This window comes from Myotis brandtii, unplaced genomic scaffold (genome assembly GCF_000412655.1).
Source record: "Myotis brandtii unplaced genomic scaffold, ASM41265v1 scaffold320, whole genome shotgun sequence".
In the NCBI taxonomy this organism is placed as follows: Eukaryota; Metazoa; Chordata; class Mammalia; order Chiroptera; family Vespertilionidae; genus Myotis; species Myotis brandtii.
Window position 1 is genome coordinate 1,896,785 of NW_005362270.1, and position 20,566 is coordinate 1,917,350.

The following is a 20,566-nucleotide window of genomic DNA, read 5'->3' on the forward strand; positions in this document are numbered from 1 at the left end:
GAGCTCCCCCTCGGGCGAGGGCACCTGCGCCGTGTGCGGGGACAACGCTGCCTGCCAGCACTACGGCGTTCGCACCTGCGAGGGCTGCAAGGGCTTCTTCAAGGTGAGCGCACGCCTCCTCCTGGCGCCCCTCCCTCCGCAGCCAGCCTCCTCAGGCACCCGCTCCAGTGAGCATATAAGTGGGTCCTTCCCGATTTGAGAGGTGTAATTGGTGAACTCTGCGTTCCTGTAGCCTAGCACCTTCACGTCCATTTCCTCAGGGTGTCTGACCTTGAAGTCCATTACAGGAGGCCGCCCCAGATGGATGTGAGGAGCTGACGTGGCATTATCTTATGATCATTTTTTCTGGGGGAAGCTCTCAGCAGATTCTCAAAGGGATCTGTGATCTCAAACGTGCAGAAACCTAATTGCATTTCTCCCCTGTCCATCCCGAGGAGAAGGGTTTGTGTGCCAGGCCATGGACATTGGTATCTCATGTCATCTTCATAGTAAGAGCTAGGACTGTTGAATCAGACAGACCTGAGACAGGATTCTGGCCACTTACTAGCTGTTTTTATTAAATGTCTTCAAGGTAGATCTTAATTATCCATGTTTCATAAATGAGGCGATGGAGACTTGGAAAGGTTATTCAACTGCCCAGGACACACACTCAGAGAGTGAGAGGGAGACAGGATGCCAGCTCACGTTTGCATGACCCCAAAGTGCACATGGCCTTCACACCTCTGCAGCTGTAGAACAGGCCACTGACGAGATGCAGTTTGGGACAGCTCCCTTCATAGAAGAGAGGAGCTGGGGTTTCACCAATTCACTTTACCTCTGAGCCACACACAATGCCAGATGTGGAAGTTGTTCATGATCTCATAGACCCAAAGGAGAATTCTACAGGAGGGTCTTCAGCCTCCACCTATGTTACCCATGAGGAAGCTGAAGCCAAGAGAAATGAAGCTTTGGGTAGCCTGTAAACAGTGATTTATCAGCACGTGGTGACTCTTGAGTTCGGTGCTCTTTATAACACTCAGGGGAAAGAGGCCTTGTCCTCTTGCTGCTCTGCTTTTGCTATTGACTCCCCGGCTTCTTCAGACAGTTAATTCTGTGCCACTTTCCCCAATCCCCACTCCCCTGGCCATTATCTCAGGCATTTGCAAACCCACAAATGGTCTCCCACAATAATCACTCCCTAGCCTACATGCTGGGCAGGTTGGAGGAAAAGGGGAAGCTGGATGCTGATTGGGTAATAGGATTTAGGGGGAAAACAGGATGTATCTGGGAGCAGGCGAGACTTGGAGAACACTCAAATAGGAGGCCTTGATCTGCCACCTACCAATTGTATGACATTGGGCATAATACTTCTTTCTAGGCCTCAGTTTCCCTATCAGGTGGATAAAATTCAGAGAAGGGCTGTGAGAATTAAATGGGATAAAACAATTATGAAAGCATTTTATAAACTTTAAAGGGCCATATAAAAACAATAGTTCATTATAAGTCAAAACTACCAAGTATTTGTAAAAATGCACGTGTTTGTGTATTGGTTATCCTCACCACAAGCAACGGTTACTTTTGATCTGGGAGTAGAAATCATGTGATTAATTACATTCTGCAGAAAAGTGAGAAAAGGCTGGTTACTTTTGATCTGGGAGTGTGATTAATTACATTCTGCAGAAAAGTGAGAAAAGGCGTATGGAAAGACTTTGCAGCCATACCGAAGGCATGTACAGGATTATGATATTTTAAATATAGAGCCCCCAGGTTAGCCTTTTTTAGTCTTAACTACTCAAGCTTTACCAGGGCTGCTTTCAAGGAACTGCATTCCTTTCACAAATTGATTTTTACATCATTTCAGTGGAAATGCTGAAAGGCAGTGAAACAGGTAGCCAAAAAGGAGAAAAGGAAGAAAAACAATTAAGAGAAGTGCAAGTAACTTCAAATATAACCATCCCTGAATAATTGAGAGTTGACCAAAATACAGGAGTGGTAATACATCCCTAGTCTAGAAATGTCAATTAAGTGTTCCCCAACAGGGTTCCTTTTCTGCAGCAATCCCTTGAAAACAAATCTATATTTGAAAGGGCGGGGGGTAGGAATGGGAGAGAACCATCCCACAGATCTGTTAATTAAGGGAATGGGAGCAGGTTTTACCCAGTGGCTTTCTACCATTAAATTGAATTCTTTAAAAATGTGACATGAAATGCAGTTAATGATGGAATTCAGTGATTGAACTGTAACGATCTCTCCTTGTCCTTAAACTGTGCAGGCGCACATGACTGTGGGAAAGGTTTCAGGTTATTGGAAAAATGTATACCTGGAGCAAAATGCCGCCAAGCACTCAAATTGGCATATAACCTTGAGGACAATGGCAAGAAATAAGAGTTTTAGAAATGACTGCATGTTCGATGAAGAGAACTTCATTCAGGAAGCACCAGTTTCCTACCCTTAAAGAGTGCTGAGAATTTAAATGCTGGAAACTGAGAAGCATGTTTGTGTTTTTGGAATTTTTACATTTTAAACTAACATCACCTACAAACGCAGGGAAAATGTATCTGGCTTTGTTAGATTTTTTAAAGTTTTATGTCAGCAAAATGATCTCCTAAAGTGAAATTAAAAGATGATAGGGTAAATGCTGGTAAATGAGGGCTGAGAATTGCTGAAAGTAAAGATTGAAAATAAGCCTAGAATTTTGGGCAAGAAATAGATTACCAACCCCAAATTACCCAGATTTCTTTTCTTTTTTAGGCTTATCAAATAAATTTCAACTTTCTGCTCTATTTGGAATTGTATAGATTCAGGTAATTTCTGAATGGTTTTACCCTAAGTGGTAAATACCCACATCCAATTGCACACGTGCTTTTTGTGGGGTTTTTTAAAAAGCCTCCCTTATATTTGGAGCATAAAATTATGCTCAATTATTTCTCCACGTGCCATTTTTAAATTACATGTGATTCTGAAGAATACAGCATTATTTTATATCCAAGTCCAAGTTTTATGAAGTATGTTTTACAATGTGGCTATTTTGATGTCTATGTCAATAGTCATTTATGAAATAACCAATCAATGGGAATTTTAATTGAAAATATATGGCTCTCATGTTCCTTTCTTTCTCGTTTCTTTTTGTTTTGGTTTTTCTTTATTCCTTTCTTGGATGTGATAGTGGTTTTTAGTGTCCAATTTTAAGATTTTAATTTTAAATATAAAAAAATGGCCATTTACCCTTTTAAAGATAAACTACAACGGCTGATTAAGGGATTTTTTGGGCACTTAAACATTATTTCCTATATATTTTAACTAGACAAATCCTGATTTTTGCTTTTTATGATTTCATCTCTATTGGGAAACAAAGCCAGTTACTGTAATATTTGACTTACAAAAGTGATAGCCAACAAAGTACATCCCAGATAATTTTGATTTTATTTTAATAAGGTCAGCAATAATCAGGGGAGTGGAACAAGTAGAAAATTGTTCCCAGAGGGATATTAAAAGTGGAGATAATCTAATCCTCCAAGGTATGATATGTTGACCTGGTAATTTCAGATATGATTTTATCATTCAGACTTGGATGTCTCCTGAGACTTGCTTCAGAACAATCTGAGATGATTTTCATTGTCAGCAGCTAACACTAATAAAATTGTTTTTCCTGCAGGCTAGCGTGTTAGGAAATTAAATTTATCTAATTATACGAATTGCACTGTCGCTTTTCACATTGTAATTAAAATACATCTTGTCAGGTTCTACCTCTTTCCAGAAACTATTAGTTGACTATCTCTGTATTGTATTTTCTCAGAGAACGGTGCAGAAAAATGCAAAATATGTTTGCCTGGCAAATAAAAACTGCCCTGTAGACAAGAGACGTCGAAACCGATGTCAGTACTGTCGTTTTCAGAAGTGTCTCAGTGTTGGGATGGTTAAAGAAGGTATGAATATAATGCTTTTTATCCAACTTGTTTATATGTGTTCTCAGATATCACTGGAAAAAAATGCTAATATTTACATTAGAATGGTGAATTTTCCTTTCCTTCCAACGTTTTGTTGTTACAGTGTATGTTTACATTTAAAAATAGCTGAGGACTACTTTTCAATTCTAATTTCTCAAAATCAGTAGAGAGCTTGTGTACATACATCTCTGTTCTATTTAAGAAGGAGACTTTTAGGACTAATTCATTACCAAATATAAGGACGGAGTGGCTTTTATGCTGCTTGTTTCAACTCTCATTGAATCGTTGTGTGAATATTATTCCAAACTTATTGCCACTTTTAAATGGTTGGTCTCATTAATGATTGCTCAACTGTTTTAATTCCTTTTTGTGATTTATGGCTATTCATGAATATCTTTAAAGACAGTCTTTCTCTTTTTCCCTTGCCATCAGTTGTCCGTACAGATAGTCTGAAGGGGAGGAGAGGTCGGCTGCCTTCAAAACCAAAGAGCCCATTACAGCAGGAACCTTCTCAGCCCTCTCCACCTTCTCCTCCAAGCTGTATGATGAATGCCCTTGTCCGAGCTTTAACAGACTCAACGCCCAGAGAACTTGATTATTCCAGAGTAAGTTTTATAATGTCCTGCTTTTGAGTGAATGATCAGGGTCTCTACTCATGATACTGGCAATAAGAGTTGATTGATTGACTTTGTGCCTGCCAGTGTGCTAAACAGTTTTCATACCTTTTCTATATTTCTCACTTCATTTTGCAATTCCAGTGCATCCATTGAACCAAGTAATTTTGCCTTATTGGGTCTCTGAATCCCTTAACAAATGGTCTTGACAGTGCTGCATCTGTCATACCCATTGTTGCAGGATTCCTGGTGGTTGTGCCAATGAAAATCTGCACAGGTGAATTACAATTTGCAGATTTCTTTCATGGTTTAGACAAAGTGACTACTGGTTTTTTCATATTGTGGTCAAACCTTCTGGGTGAGCTTTAAGTTATCCTTAAGCAGTTTACCCAACTGCATTGGCATTGATTGATCTGCTGCTTATTCGAGGGATTAGACCATTGATAGAGAGGAGCAAGCTCTGGCCTTGACATCAGGAGGAATGGGATGGAACATCACTTCTGCTGCTTCCTAGCTGTGTCACCTGGCTCATGCCCTTGGCTTTTTCATCCCTACAGTGGACATGATTACAATATTTAACCTCAGAGGGATGTTTTGATCACCAGCCACACAGGAAAGATGGTTGAGAAAAACATTTGAAGACCATAAGTGATTACCAGTATTGTTATTTTAGTCAACCAAAATATCTCAACATTTCTATTTCATATGGATGTAGTAAAATGTCATCAGTTTGAATTCTGAAAATTGCCATAAATTTGGATAACAAAGAGAACCACCACAAGAAAGGATTTTCAAAGCAAATGTATAAATATGACTCTAAGGCGGCTTTTTAAAAGACTTGGAAAAGCAAACTTCTAGTAAGACTGAGTCTCACCAAAGATGGGAAGGAAGAAAAAAAGATCACAATTATTGGGCAATTTCTGCATGTTAGACATTGTGGTTCACTGTCTCATTTAACCACTTAAAGAATCATGAACTGTAGGGATAGTTACCCACACTCTAAGACAAGAAAACTGAGAAACACAGTTTGCATACAAATCAAAGAGAGACCAGTCCAGGGATCCCCAATTGGTTGGTCTGGCTTGGCAGCTCCTACCAGATTTCCCTGCCCAGGTCTAATCAGTATTTCAAACTTCTGGTTGAACAGCTGGGAAAGAGTGTGTGAGTGTGCCCATTAGGTTGCAGTGCTATGATTGGTACACCCACTTTGATCCTTCTTCCCTCATCCCTACCCTCACTATGGGCTGGGAAGCCTCCTCTCTGCCCCTGATCACAAGACTTCAGAGGAGGAGCATGGCAGATCGTTAGCACCAAAGCGTGAGGACTCTTATTCTGATTACAAGTAGCATCTCTTGAAGTCAAGTCTCAAAAAATAGTCTAGCATAATAATGCAGTGGTTAAGGGCTCAGGCTTTGGACCCATGCAGGTCCCTAGATTAAAATCCCAACACCATCGTTTAGTAGCTGGATGGCCTTAAGCAACTGCTTAAACCTTTTAATGACTCCGCTTCCTCATTGGTGTTATGGAATAATAATTATAATATCTACTTCCTGGGATTTGTGAAGATTAAATAAGATGATACTTGTCAAAGCTTTAGCACAGTGCCCTCCCTACCATTTGTTGAATGTTCTGAGTGTGAACACTTCACGTGTCAGGTGCCATGTAGCAAGACCAGGAAGGTAAGTGTTATGATCTCTATTTCACAGATGAGATTAAAACTGAGAAAGGCTAAAGGACCGATTTGCCCAAGGTCACAAAGCTAATGTGCATCAGAAATAGAATTAGAAGCCAAGTGTATTGGACCCCAAAGTCTGTGCTCCTAATACCAAGCGTTACTGCACCTCTGGTTTCAGTGAGAGAGGGTGCTGGAACAGCATTCTGGAATAAAGACCTCCTCCCTAGAGAAACTTTGCTCTCCTCTCATGCAATTTTTCTGGATCTATGAAGCTATTTCATACTACCCACACTGAGGCTACATAACACAGTCTGTCATTATTCCAGGATATTTGAAATCACTTTTGGTGGTCAATCCAGAGAATTTAGGCTCCACAAGTGATTTTTTTTGGCCCCAAATTATCCAATTATTGGTCTTTGTGGACTATTCAGTTATTCAGTGGCAAACCCTCCCCAGCTCTTTGAGTTGTCCCAGCTGGGAACTGTCTCCACACGGAAAAATCAATCCAGCTTGTTTGCTTGCCTCTGCACCATTCAGTGTGTTAGACTAGAGTCATCATCTTCATCAACAAACATTTATCCAATTTAATTGTTAGTTTTGTCCAAAATAGCAGATTGACCATGCCAGAGTCTAGGTTATACTGATACTACCTTTGGGGCCTGGCTCAATTTTGTAAAGCATATTTATTTTAATTGCATTGTTTTGGAATCAGGTTGAGCCTCATAGCTTGGATTCTTCTGCTTTTAGATAGCTTTACAAAATTATCAAAAATTGGACCCAAATCAATAAATTAAAAGACTTTTTAAAAAATACAGTGAATTTTCATCAAAAACTTGGATGAAGACAGAGAAGGCATGCTGATCACATTTGCAGATGACAGAAAGCTGGGAGGGATCGCTAATATGATGGATGTCAGTATCAACATTCAGAGTGATTTCGACAGGTTGGAACAAGATGGGCTGAAACCATCACGAAGAAAGTTAACAAAAATAAATGTGAAGCTAAGCATTTAGAATTTTAAAACATGGGAGGGCCTTGGCCCATCAGTAGTTCATGTGAAGAAGATCTTGGGAGTGTATACACTTATTAGGAACCAACAGAGGACATGTAGTAGAAGAGAGAGATGCTAAATCACCTTAGGCTGCAGCAGTATGGTACCAGGACCAAGTTGGGGGTGGTACATGGGCTCTGTCCTGTCAGACCACACTTCAGGGTTGAGGCTAATTCCAAGCTGGAGTTTGAGAGAGATGTGGACATACTGTTTCTGGAAACTTGTAAGGGATGATTGGATGAAATGACAGTACATGTGCAATAGGTAGGAAGGGAGAAGGTTTGGCAGGATTAGGTCACTCTTTTGCTCTGTGGCAAAGAGGACTGTTGCTCCCAAGGACAGATCTAGAGGGGGAAGAAAGGGGCCCCTTTCAGCTCACTCTGAAGACAAGGGCGTGTGATCATCACACAAGTAACTAAGGGGAACACGTAACAGGATTTCTCACTAGCAGAGAGTTTATTTTGGATTTTATTAAGTTCCTCCAATTCTAAGATTTTATGATTCTTGGGGTTTACTTATTGTCCCTAAATGCAAGTGATTATATGTACATATACACATACATATACATATACATATACATATACATTTTGGATTTTATTAAGTTCCTCCACTTCTAAGATTTTATGATTCTGGGGGTTTACCTTATTGTCCCCAAATGCAAGTGATTATATATACATATACATATAAACATATGTGTTGTTAAGTAACTTGTTACTTAACAAGATTGAACGTGCTTTGTTCCATATGTGTTGTTAAATAACTTGTTACTTAACAAGATTGAACGTGCTTTGTTCTAAAAATAATTAACCTAAAATGAATGAAGCAAAATTAATTTATTGAGTGCCTACTACTTAAGTCCCAGCTTCCTGTGATATAATTTATGGTTTGGGTGATTTTCTTAAGAATATCACTCAGCCCTGGTTGGTAGGAGCATTGTCCCATACACCAAAAGGTTGCGGGTTCTAGTTCCAGGCAGGGCACATACCTAGGTTGTGGTTTCAATACCCGGTCGGATATGTATGGGAGGCAACTGATCGATGTTTCTCTCTCTGTCTCTCCCTTCCTCTCTCTAAAACATAACCTCGGGTGAGGATTAAAAAAAAGAATGTCATCAACTGAAACTCAATTTTCATAATACCTTCTCCTTAAAGTTTTATATTTATAAGTTTATATAACTGGAGGTGACCTTGAGATCAGATCATCTAATCCAACCCCCATATTTTCAGAGGAGTAAATACAGGCTTCCAGGGGGTTAAGTGACTCATCTAAGGTCAGTGGAAGAGCGTGGCCTAGATCCAAATCTCATCATTCAAGGTATCTGAATACATGTTTCTATTTCACCATACTGCCACTTCTACTCAGTGGCAATTTAACTAAGTGTGTGTTTTGTTTTGTTTTTAAAGAAGCTTTATTTAATTTTTTTTAAATTACAATAATAGTAATATATACCCATTCATTTTTTAAAAAGCAAACCATTTAGAAGTGAAAAATGAGAGTGCCTTTATTTGTTTCTGCCTAATTTCACTCTTCAGCAGTAGCCGATAACAGCAGTAGTGTGTATTCATAATTTATTACATTTTTAATAAGAATGTGCCCTGTCAGGTTTGAGTCAGAGACAGTTGATTTGATGTAAACAATTTATAAAAGGGACCAGCTCCGCGCAGTGAATCAGGCTAATAGAGAAACGAGGAGATATTTGCCAGACAGGTGTGTTCTAATCTTCTTGTACCACCATTCGCGCCCTTAAGGTTGTAAGTGAGTGATTTTCCTCATTTGTGGGAAAAGGAGGTGGAGGAGTTGTGTTCCAAGTCACAGAGGGAACTAATGTTTCAGAGGCCAGAAAGCGAGCGCCTCGCTTTGCGAAGCGTTCCTGGCTCTGGGACCTCCTCATTTCCTTTGGGCCAAACTTCTCTCCTTTAAAACCGAGCTCAGATCATTGTATATCAGTGCAGTCAAAACATGTCACATTTGATTTGTTTCTTCTTGAAATGTTGCTATTCTCTACCCCACAGTTGCTTTTAATTTAGCAATACAAGTATATATAGATACTGGGCTTGGCTTCAGAGCCTGCATAATTACGAACGAGAAAATAAACTTAACGTCCTCATTAGCTGGTCATTTCAAGTATTTTTTCAGCAAACTACGATGTTTTCTGGTAATTGGTGTCACTTAGTGTAGTAACAGACGCCAAAACAAGAGATATTGCTCAGATAAAATACCAGGCACCAGCAAATGGCATTTAAGTATGTTACCAAGATAGCTTGAGAAACAACATGGCTAACACATGTTAGACCTAACCAAGGAAACAGCCTGAAAACTCTGCAGAGAGAGGCTCTTCAAGAGATCCTCCAAATTGCCAAGTCATTAGATGATTTCAGGCCAGTTCCTGCCCTTCTGTGGGCCTGTCTCCTCATCTGAATGGTGAGGAGATTGGACTAAGGGCACTCCCATGACCCCTTCCAGCCTTCTCATTCCCTGATCGGTATGCCTGCTGTAATTTCACTGTGGGTACAGTCAGCATTTCCCAAAGTGTGGTGCCCAGACAGCCTCACTCAGAAAGAGCCAGGGGATTTGCTTAAAATGCAGGTTCCCAGGCCACGCCCAGGCCTACTGTGTCAGAATTGGGGGGAGGGACAAGGCAGGCAGGAATCTATATTTTAACAAGCACCTTAGATGATTCATTGGCATACTAAAATTTGAGAACCACCAATATAGTTTAATAAGGACAATTTTATCTTGAATCTCCCATTTTCCAGCTTTTCTTGGGCTGAGAAGGAATGAGCAACAGAGATATAAATTTTCAAGAAAGCAATTAATTTATTTAATTGATATGTATTGAATGACTCGTGGGTGTCAGGCACTGTTCTAGAGCAATGAACACATTATTGAATAAGAAACACTCCTGCGCCCTAGCCGGTTTGGCTCAGTAGATAGAGCGTTGGCCTGTGGACCGAAGGGTCCTGGGTTCGATTCTGGTCAGGGGCACGTACCTTGGTTGCAGGCTCCTCTGCGGCCCAGGCCCTGGTCAGGGCTTATGCAGGAGTCAACCGATCGGTGTATTTCTCTCACATCGATGTTTCTCTCTGACTTTCCCTCTCTCTTCCACTCTCCATAAAAATCAATGGAAAACATCCTCGGATGAGGATTAACCAAAAAAAAAAAAAGAAAGAAAGAAAGAAACACTCCTGTCCTGGCCAGAATTGCTCAGTGGTAAGAGCATCGTCCTGCACACCAGAGGGTCACAGGTTCTATTCCAAGTCAAGGGCACATACCTAGGTTGCAGGTTTGATCCCCACCCCTAGTCCAGGGGTGTGTGTGTGCTAGGCAACCAATCGATGTGTCTCTCTGACATCGATGTTTCTCTTCTCTCTCCCTCCTTCCTCCCTTCCATCTGAAAAGCAATGGAAAAAATATCCTCACTCCTCAGGTGAGGATTAAAAAACAAACAAACAAAAAAATGCTCCTACCTTCATGAAGGAAAGAGAAAGTAACCAAATAACTGTGATGCCATGGGGGGCGGGGGGGGCAGGGAAGACAGTTTATTTGTTTCTGGTTTTGTTTTAAGGGGAGTTAAATGGATAAGAAAGGAATAAATATGGGGGGAAATATATTCACTGCCAATTTTTAAAGTGTAAGAACCTAAGAATATGTATATATAGTTTGGCTTCTAGAGTGATCACATCTAAAATATATAAAGACCCAGGGAAAAGTAACATTGTAAGGGGAGATGAAATGTTCTTAGGATATTTTACATGTTTAGCCTGGACTGATAAGTGAGACAGAGTAAATGCCAGATTCCACATTGCTATGACAGCATCATATCACTAATTTTTTTAGGGCTGGTGCTCCCATTCAAATAATTCATTTTAAGCCTAGGCTCTGCCTCACATCTGACCTGTGTAGCCACATGATTGCCATATAAAATATGTAGACTCATTTCAGTTTAAATAGCTTTCATTGTTGTTTGTAGCTCTAGATTCTCATTCCAGGTGCTTTGGTGAAATCACCATTAGATGTCAATAAATGTAATACTGTATCTTTGACTAGTTGTAAAGCCTGATTTTTAAAAATAGTTTTTTATTGATTTCAAAAAGGGAGAGGGAAACATCAATGATGAGAGAGAATCATTGATTGGCTGCCTCCTGCACACCCCCCCACTGGGGATGGAGCCCGCAACCCAGGCATGTGCCCTTGGCAGTAATCAAACCCGGGCCACTCTATCCAGAGCCAAACTGGCTACAGCTAAAGATTTTTGATGGATCAATTATCCATATAGACTAGAATAAAAAGTTCCACTCTATCCAGAGCCAAACGGGCTACAGCTAAAGATTTTTAATGGATCAATTATCCATATAGACTAGAATAAAAAGTTAGGATTCATTTCTAAAGTCTTTCTCTATTTGACCTATGTTTGGTCAATAAACAAATATTTCTAAATTTCCTTTGGTGAACCCCAGACCTGTTTGGCCCTGAGAGAGTAATGCAGGGGAGCACACAAGCAGAAATGGGGATCTGGTTCTTCCAACTCCAGGTCCAGTATTCCTTGATTAAGTTTTTATAAAGTGCTAGGCCAGGCAGAGAAAAAAATCTAAAATGTTTTGTTATGTTTCTCTAAGTCTTATATTCAGTAGAGGGGATACTTGGTTTGTCTTTTCCCTCAGCATTGGATGCTGACCCTCCATTCACCCCCAAGTTACTGGTCCAGTTTGGCTCCAGAATACTGGACTAGAATCACTGCAGGTGAAGCCCAGAGGGTCTGGCTGGAGCCTCGCATGCCAGGCCCGCTGGCTTTTCTGCTTGCTGGGCCTCATCAGGGAAAACTGCACACGCAGGGCAGGCAGGGGCTGCATTTCCCTGTGTGCAGGATGCGTGAAATGTGAGCCCAGCAGGGGCAGAGGCCTGCAGGGGACCCTGGGTGAAAGCTAAGTGCTCTGGAGGATGGTGAGCAAATATTGGAAGCACAGAGATTATTGAGTTGTGAGCCATGGTTTCAGGGAAGTCAGTGCAAGAGGGAGCTGTTAGGTCCCATGCCCAGGAAGAAGTTTGCATTCTTTAGTCTTTTTCTCTCCATTTTACTCACTGTTTTAAAACAAAACAATGCTGAATCAAGGTCAAATTCTAGGCAATACATATAAGCCTAACCAATGGACACAGACACCAGGGGTTGAGGGCAGGGGTGGGGGAGTAGAGGGGCAATGGAGGGATAAGGACACATATGTAATACCTTAATCCAGTGGTTCTCAACCTTCTGGCCCTTTAAATACAGTTCCTCATGCTGTGACCCAACCATAAAATTATTTTCGTTGCTACTTCATAACTGTAATGTTGCTACTGTTATGAATCGTAATGTAAATATCTGATATGCAGGATGGTCTTAGGCGACCCCTGTGAAAGGGTCGTTCGACCGCCAAAGGGGTCACGACCCACAGGTTGAGAACCGCTGCCTTAATCAATAAAAAAAAATTCTAGGCAATAACTTCATACCTGTGTGATTAGCTGCATTTAGAATCATTGAATGCAAGAGCCAGCACATGGAACATTCACCAGGTTGCTGATAGTTTGGGCCATAAAACACACCTTAACAATTAAAAAAGAAAGAAAAGAAATCACACAATGTCTGCCGTCAAGCCACAATGGAATTAAACTAGAAATCAATAATAGAAAAATGGCTGCATGCAAGAGGCAGAAGGAATCTTAGGGGTCAGCTAGGGCAGTCACTTCCTACTTCAGAGGCAGAAACAGGCCCAGAGAAGTGAAGTGACTTGTCTAGGGCTGCACAGCAAGTCAGTGCCTGAGCCTGGAGGAGGACCCCATGATCTGCTGCCTCTGCTCCATGTTATCACTCGTTCGGGAGTTTCACATGTAGCGCTGTCAGCTTTCTAACGGTGGTCCTGCCCTGATTTTCATCCTGCCCTTGGAGAGCATGTGGAATTAGGTTAATATCAGAGGAGAAAGTAAGAAAGTAAAATAAAATCCCCTTTCCCACTCTCCTGCAGTGAATATAGGGAGTGTGAACTGAAAGGAGGTGGTGGGAAGTACCCGGCACCAGGATCAGGCTGCCATCCTTGACTATCCATAGGAAGGAAGACTGGTTCTTTCTCCCGTGGTTCATTGAACCCATTACAAAAGCCCATCCAGGGCTTCATAGAGTCTGGGCACTGAGTGGGATGACCCAGGGCTCTGAACTGGACCTGATGTCACAGGATCCTAGATAGTCAGGGCTGAAAAGGAGAAACCTTCTCCCATTTTATAAGTGTGGAGGCTGAGGGACAGTGAGAGTGTCAAGCATCAAAACCGTTATCAGTAGCATCCCTGTCATCGTTTGTGAAACGTGTTCCATGTGTCAGGCCTTTCACATATATTATCACATTTGATCATCCCAACAAAATATTGAGGAAGGCATTGTCCCCATTTTACAGAGGGGAAAACTGACGCTCAGAAAAGCGAAGTCATTTGCCCCAGATAACTAAAGTAGGCAGCAAAGCTACACTGCTTCACAAATAAGGGGCCTGGACAAATCAAGGATTACAGTAGTTTGGCTCCTTTGTCCGATGTTTCTTTTGTTACTTCATGATGCCTCTTGGGAAAGCACAAAAGGGTGTGTGGGGTGGGGGTGGGGGGAGTCCAATTAAGACAAGTGCCTCATTTCCTCATACCTAAGTAGTTCTACAATAAGGACCTGGCTGCTTATTGGCTGATTCGCCGTGGTCGGCAAACTGCGGCTCAAGAGCCACATGCGGCTCTTTGGCCCCTTGAGTGTGGCTCTTCCTAAGCCTTAGGAGTACCCAAATCAAGTTAATAACAATGGACCTACCTATATAGTTTAAGTTTTAAAAATTTGGCTCTCAAAAGAAATTTCAATCGTTGTACTGTTGATATTTGGCTCTGTTGACTAATGAGTTTGCCGACCACTAGATTGTGGCAAGTCTAGGCGCTCCCTTGACTCTTCTTTCATCGAAGAGTATTCAACAACTACTGATTGAGAGTCAATCAGGTGCCAGTCACTGTGCTGCTGACAAAACATGGGACCAAATGAATGCATACCTGGAGACCTCCAATTAGAGCAAAATAAAATGCTTTCTTAAAACTATACCATGGGCTACCAGCTAGTAACATCAGGCATATTAACAGCTGGGACTGGAAACCACAAGGCCACGTGGAAGTCTTGGCTATACCACTGTTGGAAACTCTCAGACTCTCTGAGCTTCTCTGGACCTCAGTTTCCTCATTTGTAAAAGGAGAATTAAAATCCATACCCCAGGAGAAGGGATGCAAAAGCACCCGCAGCTCTTAGTGCGAGTGAGCTTCTCTGGGCCTCAGTTTCCTCATTTATAAAAGGAGAATTAAAATCCATACCCCAGGAGGATTAACCTAGAGAAGGGATGCAAAAGCACCCGCAGCTCTTAGTGCGAAGGAAATGATGTGCATATTTACATGCGTGTTGTGCAGATCTGTCTGTGCTGTTTATTGTCCCTTGATGATTACCTTGCTGTATCAATCTTTTTGCCTGAAGTAGGAAAGATTGTCTTCCGGTGATTCAGGCAAAACCCTGACTCTACCAGAATAGCCAAAAGCTGGGTAGAGACTTTATTCCTACTTGTATCTTTCTTCTCCTGGGACTTTCTAGATCAATTCTGTTCAATAGAATGTTTGGCAGTGATGGAAATGTTCTCTATCGCATGTGGCTGTGGAGCTTGAAATGTGGCTGGTGTGACTGAGGAACTGAATTTTTATTTTAACTTCATTAATTTAAGTAGCCACAGTCCTGAGTCTGATGGCACACAGTGCCTGGGCTCTGCCACTGAGACACCCTCCCTGCTCCTCTTCCTGGTTTGTCTCTCTCACAGAAATCTATCTACAGCAAGCGAAAATCATTCTCTTCTCCTCTTCCTTAGTTCTGTCTGGCACATTCCCTGGTGTTGCTGATGCTGCTGGTGCAGGGACCACACTTTGAGAACCATGGATTAATTAAGTATCTTGTTTGGAGGCAGCTGTACTTTAGTGGAGTCAATAGATGCTGGAGGTTCACTCAGACACAAACCCCTGAGATATTGGTTCTCAACACTGGCTGCCCTTGGGAATCACCAATGATCAGTCCTCAACCCAGGCCAGTTAAATTAGAATCTCTGTGGCGATGACCCAGACATGAGTGTTTTTAAAGCTCCCCAGATGATTGCAGTCAGCACTGAAAACCACTGCACTGATGGGACTTCAGCAAATTTCTTTGTCTATTAAATGGTAACAACCTTCACGCTATATCATGGGGCCATGTGAGAATCAGATGAGACTGTGAATGCAACGGGTTTTATCAACTGTGGGACCTGAGAGTAAGGATTCAGGTCTAGACAGCCGTGGGAGAGCCCATTTGCAAATGATGCTGTCATCCCCGTTGAACTGAGATAATGCTGCTGCCTGTGGTTTGCATTCTAGTACTGTCCCTCTGACCAGGCCGCTGCAGGCACAGATGCTGAGCATGTACAACAGTTCTACAACCTTCTGACAGCCTCCATTGACGTATCCAGAAGCTGGGCAGAAAAGATCCCTGGATTTACTGATCTCCCCAAAGAAGATCAGACATTACTTATAGAATCAGCCTTTTTGGAGCTGTTTGTTCTCAGACTTTCCATCAGGTAATTACTATTATTTTATCTACCTTCAGTTCACTCCTTCCTTTGAAGAACTTTGAAACCTGCTGTGTTTGCAAATGAGTCATCAGAGAGAAGGTTGCTCAGGAAGGAAATATCAAATATGATCAGGCATTAAAAAGCTGAGTAGTGGGTAGTGCATTGGATTGGAAGCCAGGACTCCTGGGTTCTACCCTCAGTTCTAATATGGATTTGCTGTACGACCCTGAGCAGGTCCCTTGCCTCATCGGAAGTTCAGTTTCCTTCTTTGTAAAATGAGGAGGTTGGGTTTGGTGATATCTGAAGCTCCTTGTAATGCCAACACTCTGGGATTCTATAGAGTCCCATGGTGCGTAAGGTATTTCCTGGGAGCACGTATTTGTTGAGAACATTGCATTTACCTCATGGGTTTCTATTTACAAGTCACTGTTCTAGTACACCAGATGGAGCTCTAAAGAGTTCCCACTGCCTCTCAACCCCCAGTGTTTACTCCAAGAGAATAGCTCCTAGATCAAAAGATTTGGTTCAACCTTTCATGCTCAGTGACACTGAACACAAGCGGAAGTTCTTTTCCAAAAAGCTGGGACCTGGAATCTCAGCATGAGTAACATTTTAGATTCCTTGCTTCCTTGCCATTATGTAATTTTAGGAGATGGTACCAACATTTCACCAAATATTATAGAGAAAGAATGTCCCTTCCCCCTCATTCTCTTCCTTACCCTCCCCTCCAATTTCATATTGTGTTAGCAGAAATCCTTGTTTAAAGTGCAGATTCCCATGCCTCATTCCCAGCTATATTGGTTTCTCTTAGAAGAAGCCCACAAATCTGCATTTTAACTCATGCTCCAGTGATTCTGATGCCAGTGGTCTGAGGTCCAGGTTTTAAACTCTGAGATTGAGAGGTCCTTGTGTACCTCTGTGGAGGGATCTGTGGGAGAGACAGGGGGAATTACAACTGGAGTGCCAGTAATTAGCATCATTACAGCTAATCTGCTATACAAAGGAGCCAAGCCAACGATGTGACTATCATCTGTTAGGCAGGCAGCATAGGATTAAGTAAATGATTAACTCCATGTGGGCAAGCACTATGCATGCTCTAGTCACCAAGTTTCCTCCAGTGCCTGGCTCTAGGAATGGCACATACGTGGTGCACAAGAAATACTTGACTAGTGAATGAATGAATGAAACTATGCATCCAAGAAACATAGTGATAGATATTAACTTGTTAGTGCAGTAGGCTGAAAGAGATAAATATGTGGAAAGCAATTTGAAAATTAAAGGAAGGCTAAGGTTAAAGATAGGACCACATAGAATTCAGAATTAATTACACCTAAGACTCCTCTTGTATACCAGGCATTGTGCATGATTTCAGATCCTGTATTTTATTAATTCCCACAACGATCTTAGAAGGTAGCCATTAGAACTCCTATTAATACATAAGGAAAAGGAAACCCAGAGAGAGTAAAGGAGCGCCCAGAGCCCCCCGGCTGAGTGGTGATGTTCAACTAGAAGTTCCAGGGCACCTTTCATGAGAGAAGTATGGGATACTTATGGACTGATATACACTCTCAGGACAGATTTAGAAATAGCCCTCTGAGGCCCACTGTGGAAAGCAGGTGAGCCCACAACAGGGCCTGGCAGCTTCCCCAGGGATTGGTGCTCACTCAGGAAGTTAGCACAGACAAGTGGTGGTGGGTGTTCATCAAGGGTGTTTGGGCAGGTTTGACAGCACCACACTGGGTTCTGAACACTGTCTGGGGGCCGTGCATTATGATGTTATCCCATTGGATAGACTGAACAGACCTATTTAATGTGTTTCTACCCCCTAACCCCCCCATGACTTTCTCTGGTAGGTCAAACACTGCTGAAGATAAGTTTGTGTTCTGCAATGGACTTGTCCTGCACCGACTTCAGTGCCTTCGTGGATTTGGGGAGTGGCTCGACTCCATTAAAGACTTTTCCTTAAGTTTGCAGAGCCTGAACCTTGATATCCAAGCCTTAGCATGCCTGTCAGCACTGAGCATGATCACAGGTAAGCACCACCCTGCTGTCACCCAAAGCTACCACATCCTCCTTTCTCTCTTTTCTTGTGTTAAGGTGGAGTCTGGCTTCGGCTGTCATACACACCAGAAAATTAGGAAAATGACTGCCACTGTTCTGAAATCTGCGACATTTTACTTAATTTAAACAAGAGACGTATATCTGCAGCTTGTTGTCATGAACCTCCAGGTAGAGAGGGTTCCTATTGAGTTATCATTGTCAACAAGCCCAATATAGGAACATCTAAATTTCCACAGGCGCTCTGTTGAGAGTTGCACTACTGCTTCAGGGTTATCTTCACAAGGGTTTCTAAGGAAAATTAGCTTAGCCAGCCTGCTCCTGTGGGACTGAGGGCAAGTCTTCCCCTCTCCCCAGTCCTTGGCTATCGACCTAAAGTAAAACCAAAGAACTACACATATAAAACACACCTTTATTTATTGATTTACAACTCTGATTGGCAGGGGAGTGAGAGAATGGATACTTGTAAACAGCAAAAAATGGCTCAACTCAATAATTTTTAAAAGTTAAGAAACAGGAGCATAATACTTATTCAATTTCTATATTATGCCTTTCTGTCATTAGATGTCTCTCTCTCTTTCTATCTTTTGGGACATAAATGGCACCAAGATGGAATGAGAGGTAGAGAGGGAAAGGGAAAGGGAAAAGGAGAAGGAGAGGGAGAGGGAGAGGGAGAGGGGACTAGGAAGGCATATCGGGTAAGAGAGGAGATTTTATTTTCCTGGGGCTGGTCCTGAGACCCAAGGCCCCAGCTCCCTTTGTGTCTTGATACTTTCAGAGTTTCCAGTGTGATCTCATCCTTCTTGGCCAGACTGGGGCCTGCTGAGGCAGTGACAAGTGGAGGCTCCCTAAGAGGCTAGCCACACCTGGGGCTCACCTCCCATTCTTTTCATCAGACTGAAGCACAGCCTAGGCCCGTGGTCGGCAAACTGTGGCTCAAGAGCCACATGCGGCTCTTTGGCCCCTTGAGTGTGGCTCTTCCTAAGCCTTAGGAGTACCCTAATTAAGTTAATAACAATGTACCTACCTATATAGTTTAAGTTTAAAAAATTTGGCTCTCAAAAGAGATTTCAATCGTTGTACTGTTGATATTTGGCTCTGTTGACTAATGAGTTTGCCGACCACTGGCCTAGGCTATTGGACTAAGAATTGAGGTTCAGATCCGATACCCTCTTGACTGTAGAAAACATGCTTTTCAGGCAGGTGATGAGTTTCACAGGGGACCAAATGCATCCTTTGGCAAGATGGGCCCTTCTTCCTGATCATCAGAGATGTGCATTGTTTCCATGCACCTTCTTGGGACCTCACTGTTAGCCAATGTGAGATATGTCTGAGTACCCTAAGATGCTAGGCTGGTTCATCACTGAACGATTTACATGGAGGCAAAGACAATTAAATGGCATGTGCTACAGTAGGAATCAGACACTAGCTTGTCCCCTCGGTATTCCAAGTGGAACTTCACCTCCTCCTGGTGGTCTTTGGTCTTGGCTGAGAAACTCCCTTCTTTTGATGGGACCTGACAGAGATTTCCAAGGGAGACCTTAACACAACAAAAATAAAGGCAGTCTTAAAGGCTATGGACTCCATTTAAAGGACTTTCAAATGGCATACGGGGGCACCCGAAGAAAAATAAGCACATTCAAGGACAAGCATATCACTCCAGCAGGACTGCAATGAAATGGGTTCAAAGGCTGTCTCTCAACTAAAGCTCTTCAGCTCAGTTTCAAAACCATTCAGCTCTTCCTAGGACAGTTAAACATTCAAAACTGGGGAGTATGGATTTTAGTTAATTAAGAAAAAAACACACAGAAACAACATCTAGAGTCAGCCTTGGCTTTCTGTAAATACACCCAGTGCATTGCCACGTCTCTATGGAAATCAGCAAATCTCTGTAGTTAATCAACAAGTGTTCGCTGATCTAGGCACTCGGGCATGTCAGTGGGTTTTCAGAGATGATGCATGTGGTACAAGGTATTGAGTGCCGTGGGGGGGGATGAGGGAGTGGGTACAAAGTGCTGAGAGACCAAAGGTGGGGGGTGGTCTCTCAAAAGAGGTAACATGAGGTCTTCTCAAAAGAGGATACGATATCGCCAAACTAAAATGGAAGGAGCATGATTTCTAGGCACAAATAAAAATTTGCTAAAGCCATTGAAACTATGGCTGTTATAAGTTCCAGGATGGAAATCTCTAAAAAGAGGAGAGTTATGGGAAATGAGACTGCCATGCTAGGTAAGGGAGGGGTGGGACATGAAGAACCTTTCACGCCTAGGTGAGAAGGTTGGAGTTGATCTTGAGAGCGGTGGGGAGCCACAGGAAAGTTTTGACCAGAGCAGCATCATGTGAAAGCTTGCACTTTAGAACGATCTGCTCTGGCAGTGGGTTTTGAGCACAAATTGTAGCAGAAAAGAGACTCCAAGGGAAAAGGCCAGTCCAGGTGTGAGAGCTGTAGTTTAAGAGGCGGGCCTGAAGTCTATGTCTTTTTTTGTTTGTTTGTTTTACTCTTTAAGTAAATATTAGTAGACAACTGTGAGGCCAGGAAGTCCCAACCTGGAGAACATTGGACAGTTCAGTGCTGAGAATACAGAGTAGGGATTAGACAGTGATGGCGAACCTATGAC

The 20,566-nt window shown here is 42.3% G+C and overlaps 1 protein-coding gene across 1 annotated transcript in view; it reads left to right on the forward strand.

Annotated features, from left to right (window-relative positions):
* The window catches only part of NR4A3 (nuclear receptor subfamily 4, group A, member 3), a 36,317-nt gene that overhangs the window by 7,311 nt on the left and 8,440 nt on the right, over positions 1-20,566 (forward strand). The window contains exons 5-9 of the mRNA XM_014543196.1: positions 4-103; positions 3,776-3,905; positions 4,359-4,531; positions 15,697-15,896; positions 17,744-17,922. Coding sequence (XP_014398682.1) covers positions 4-103; positions 3,776-3,905; positions 4,359-4,531; positions 15,697-15,896; positions 17,744-17,922 — 782 coding nt within the window. The remainder of the gene's footprint in view (positions 1-3; positions 104-3,775; positions 3,906-4,358; positions 4,532-15,696; positions 15,897-17,743; positions 17,923-20,566) is intronic.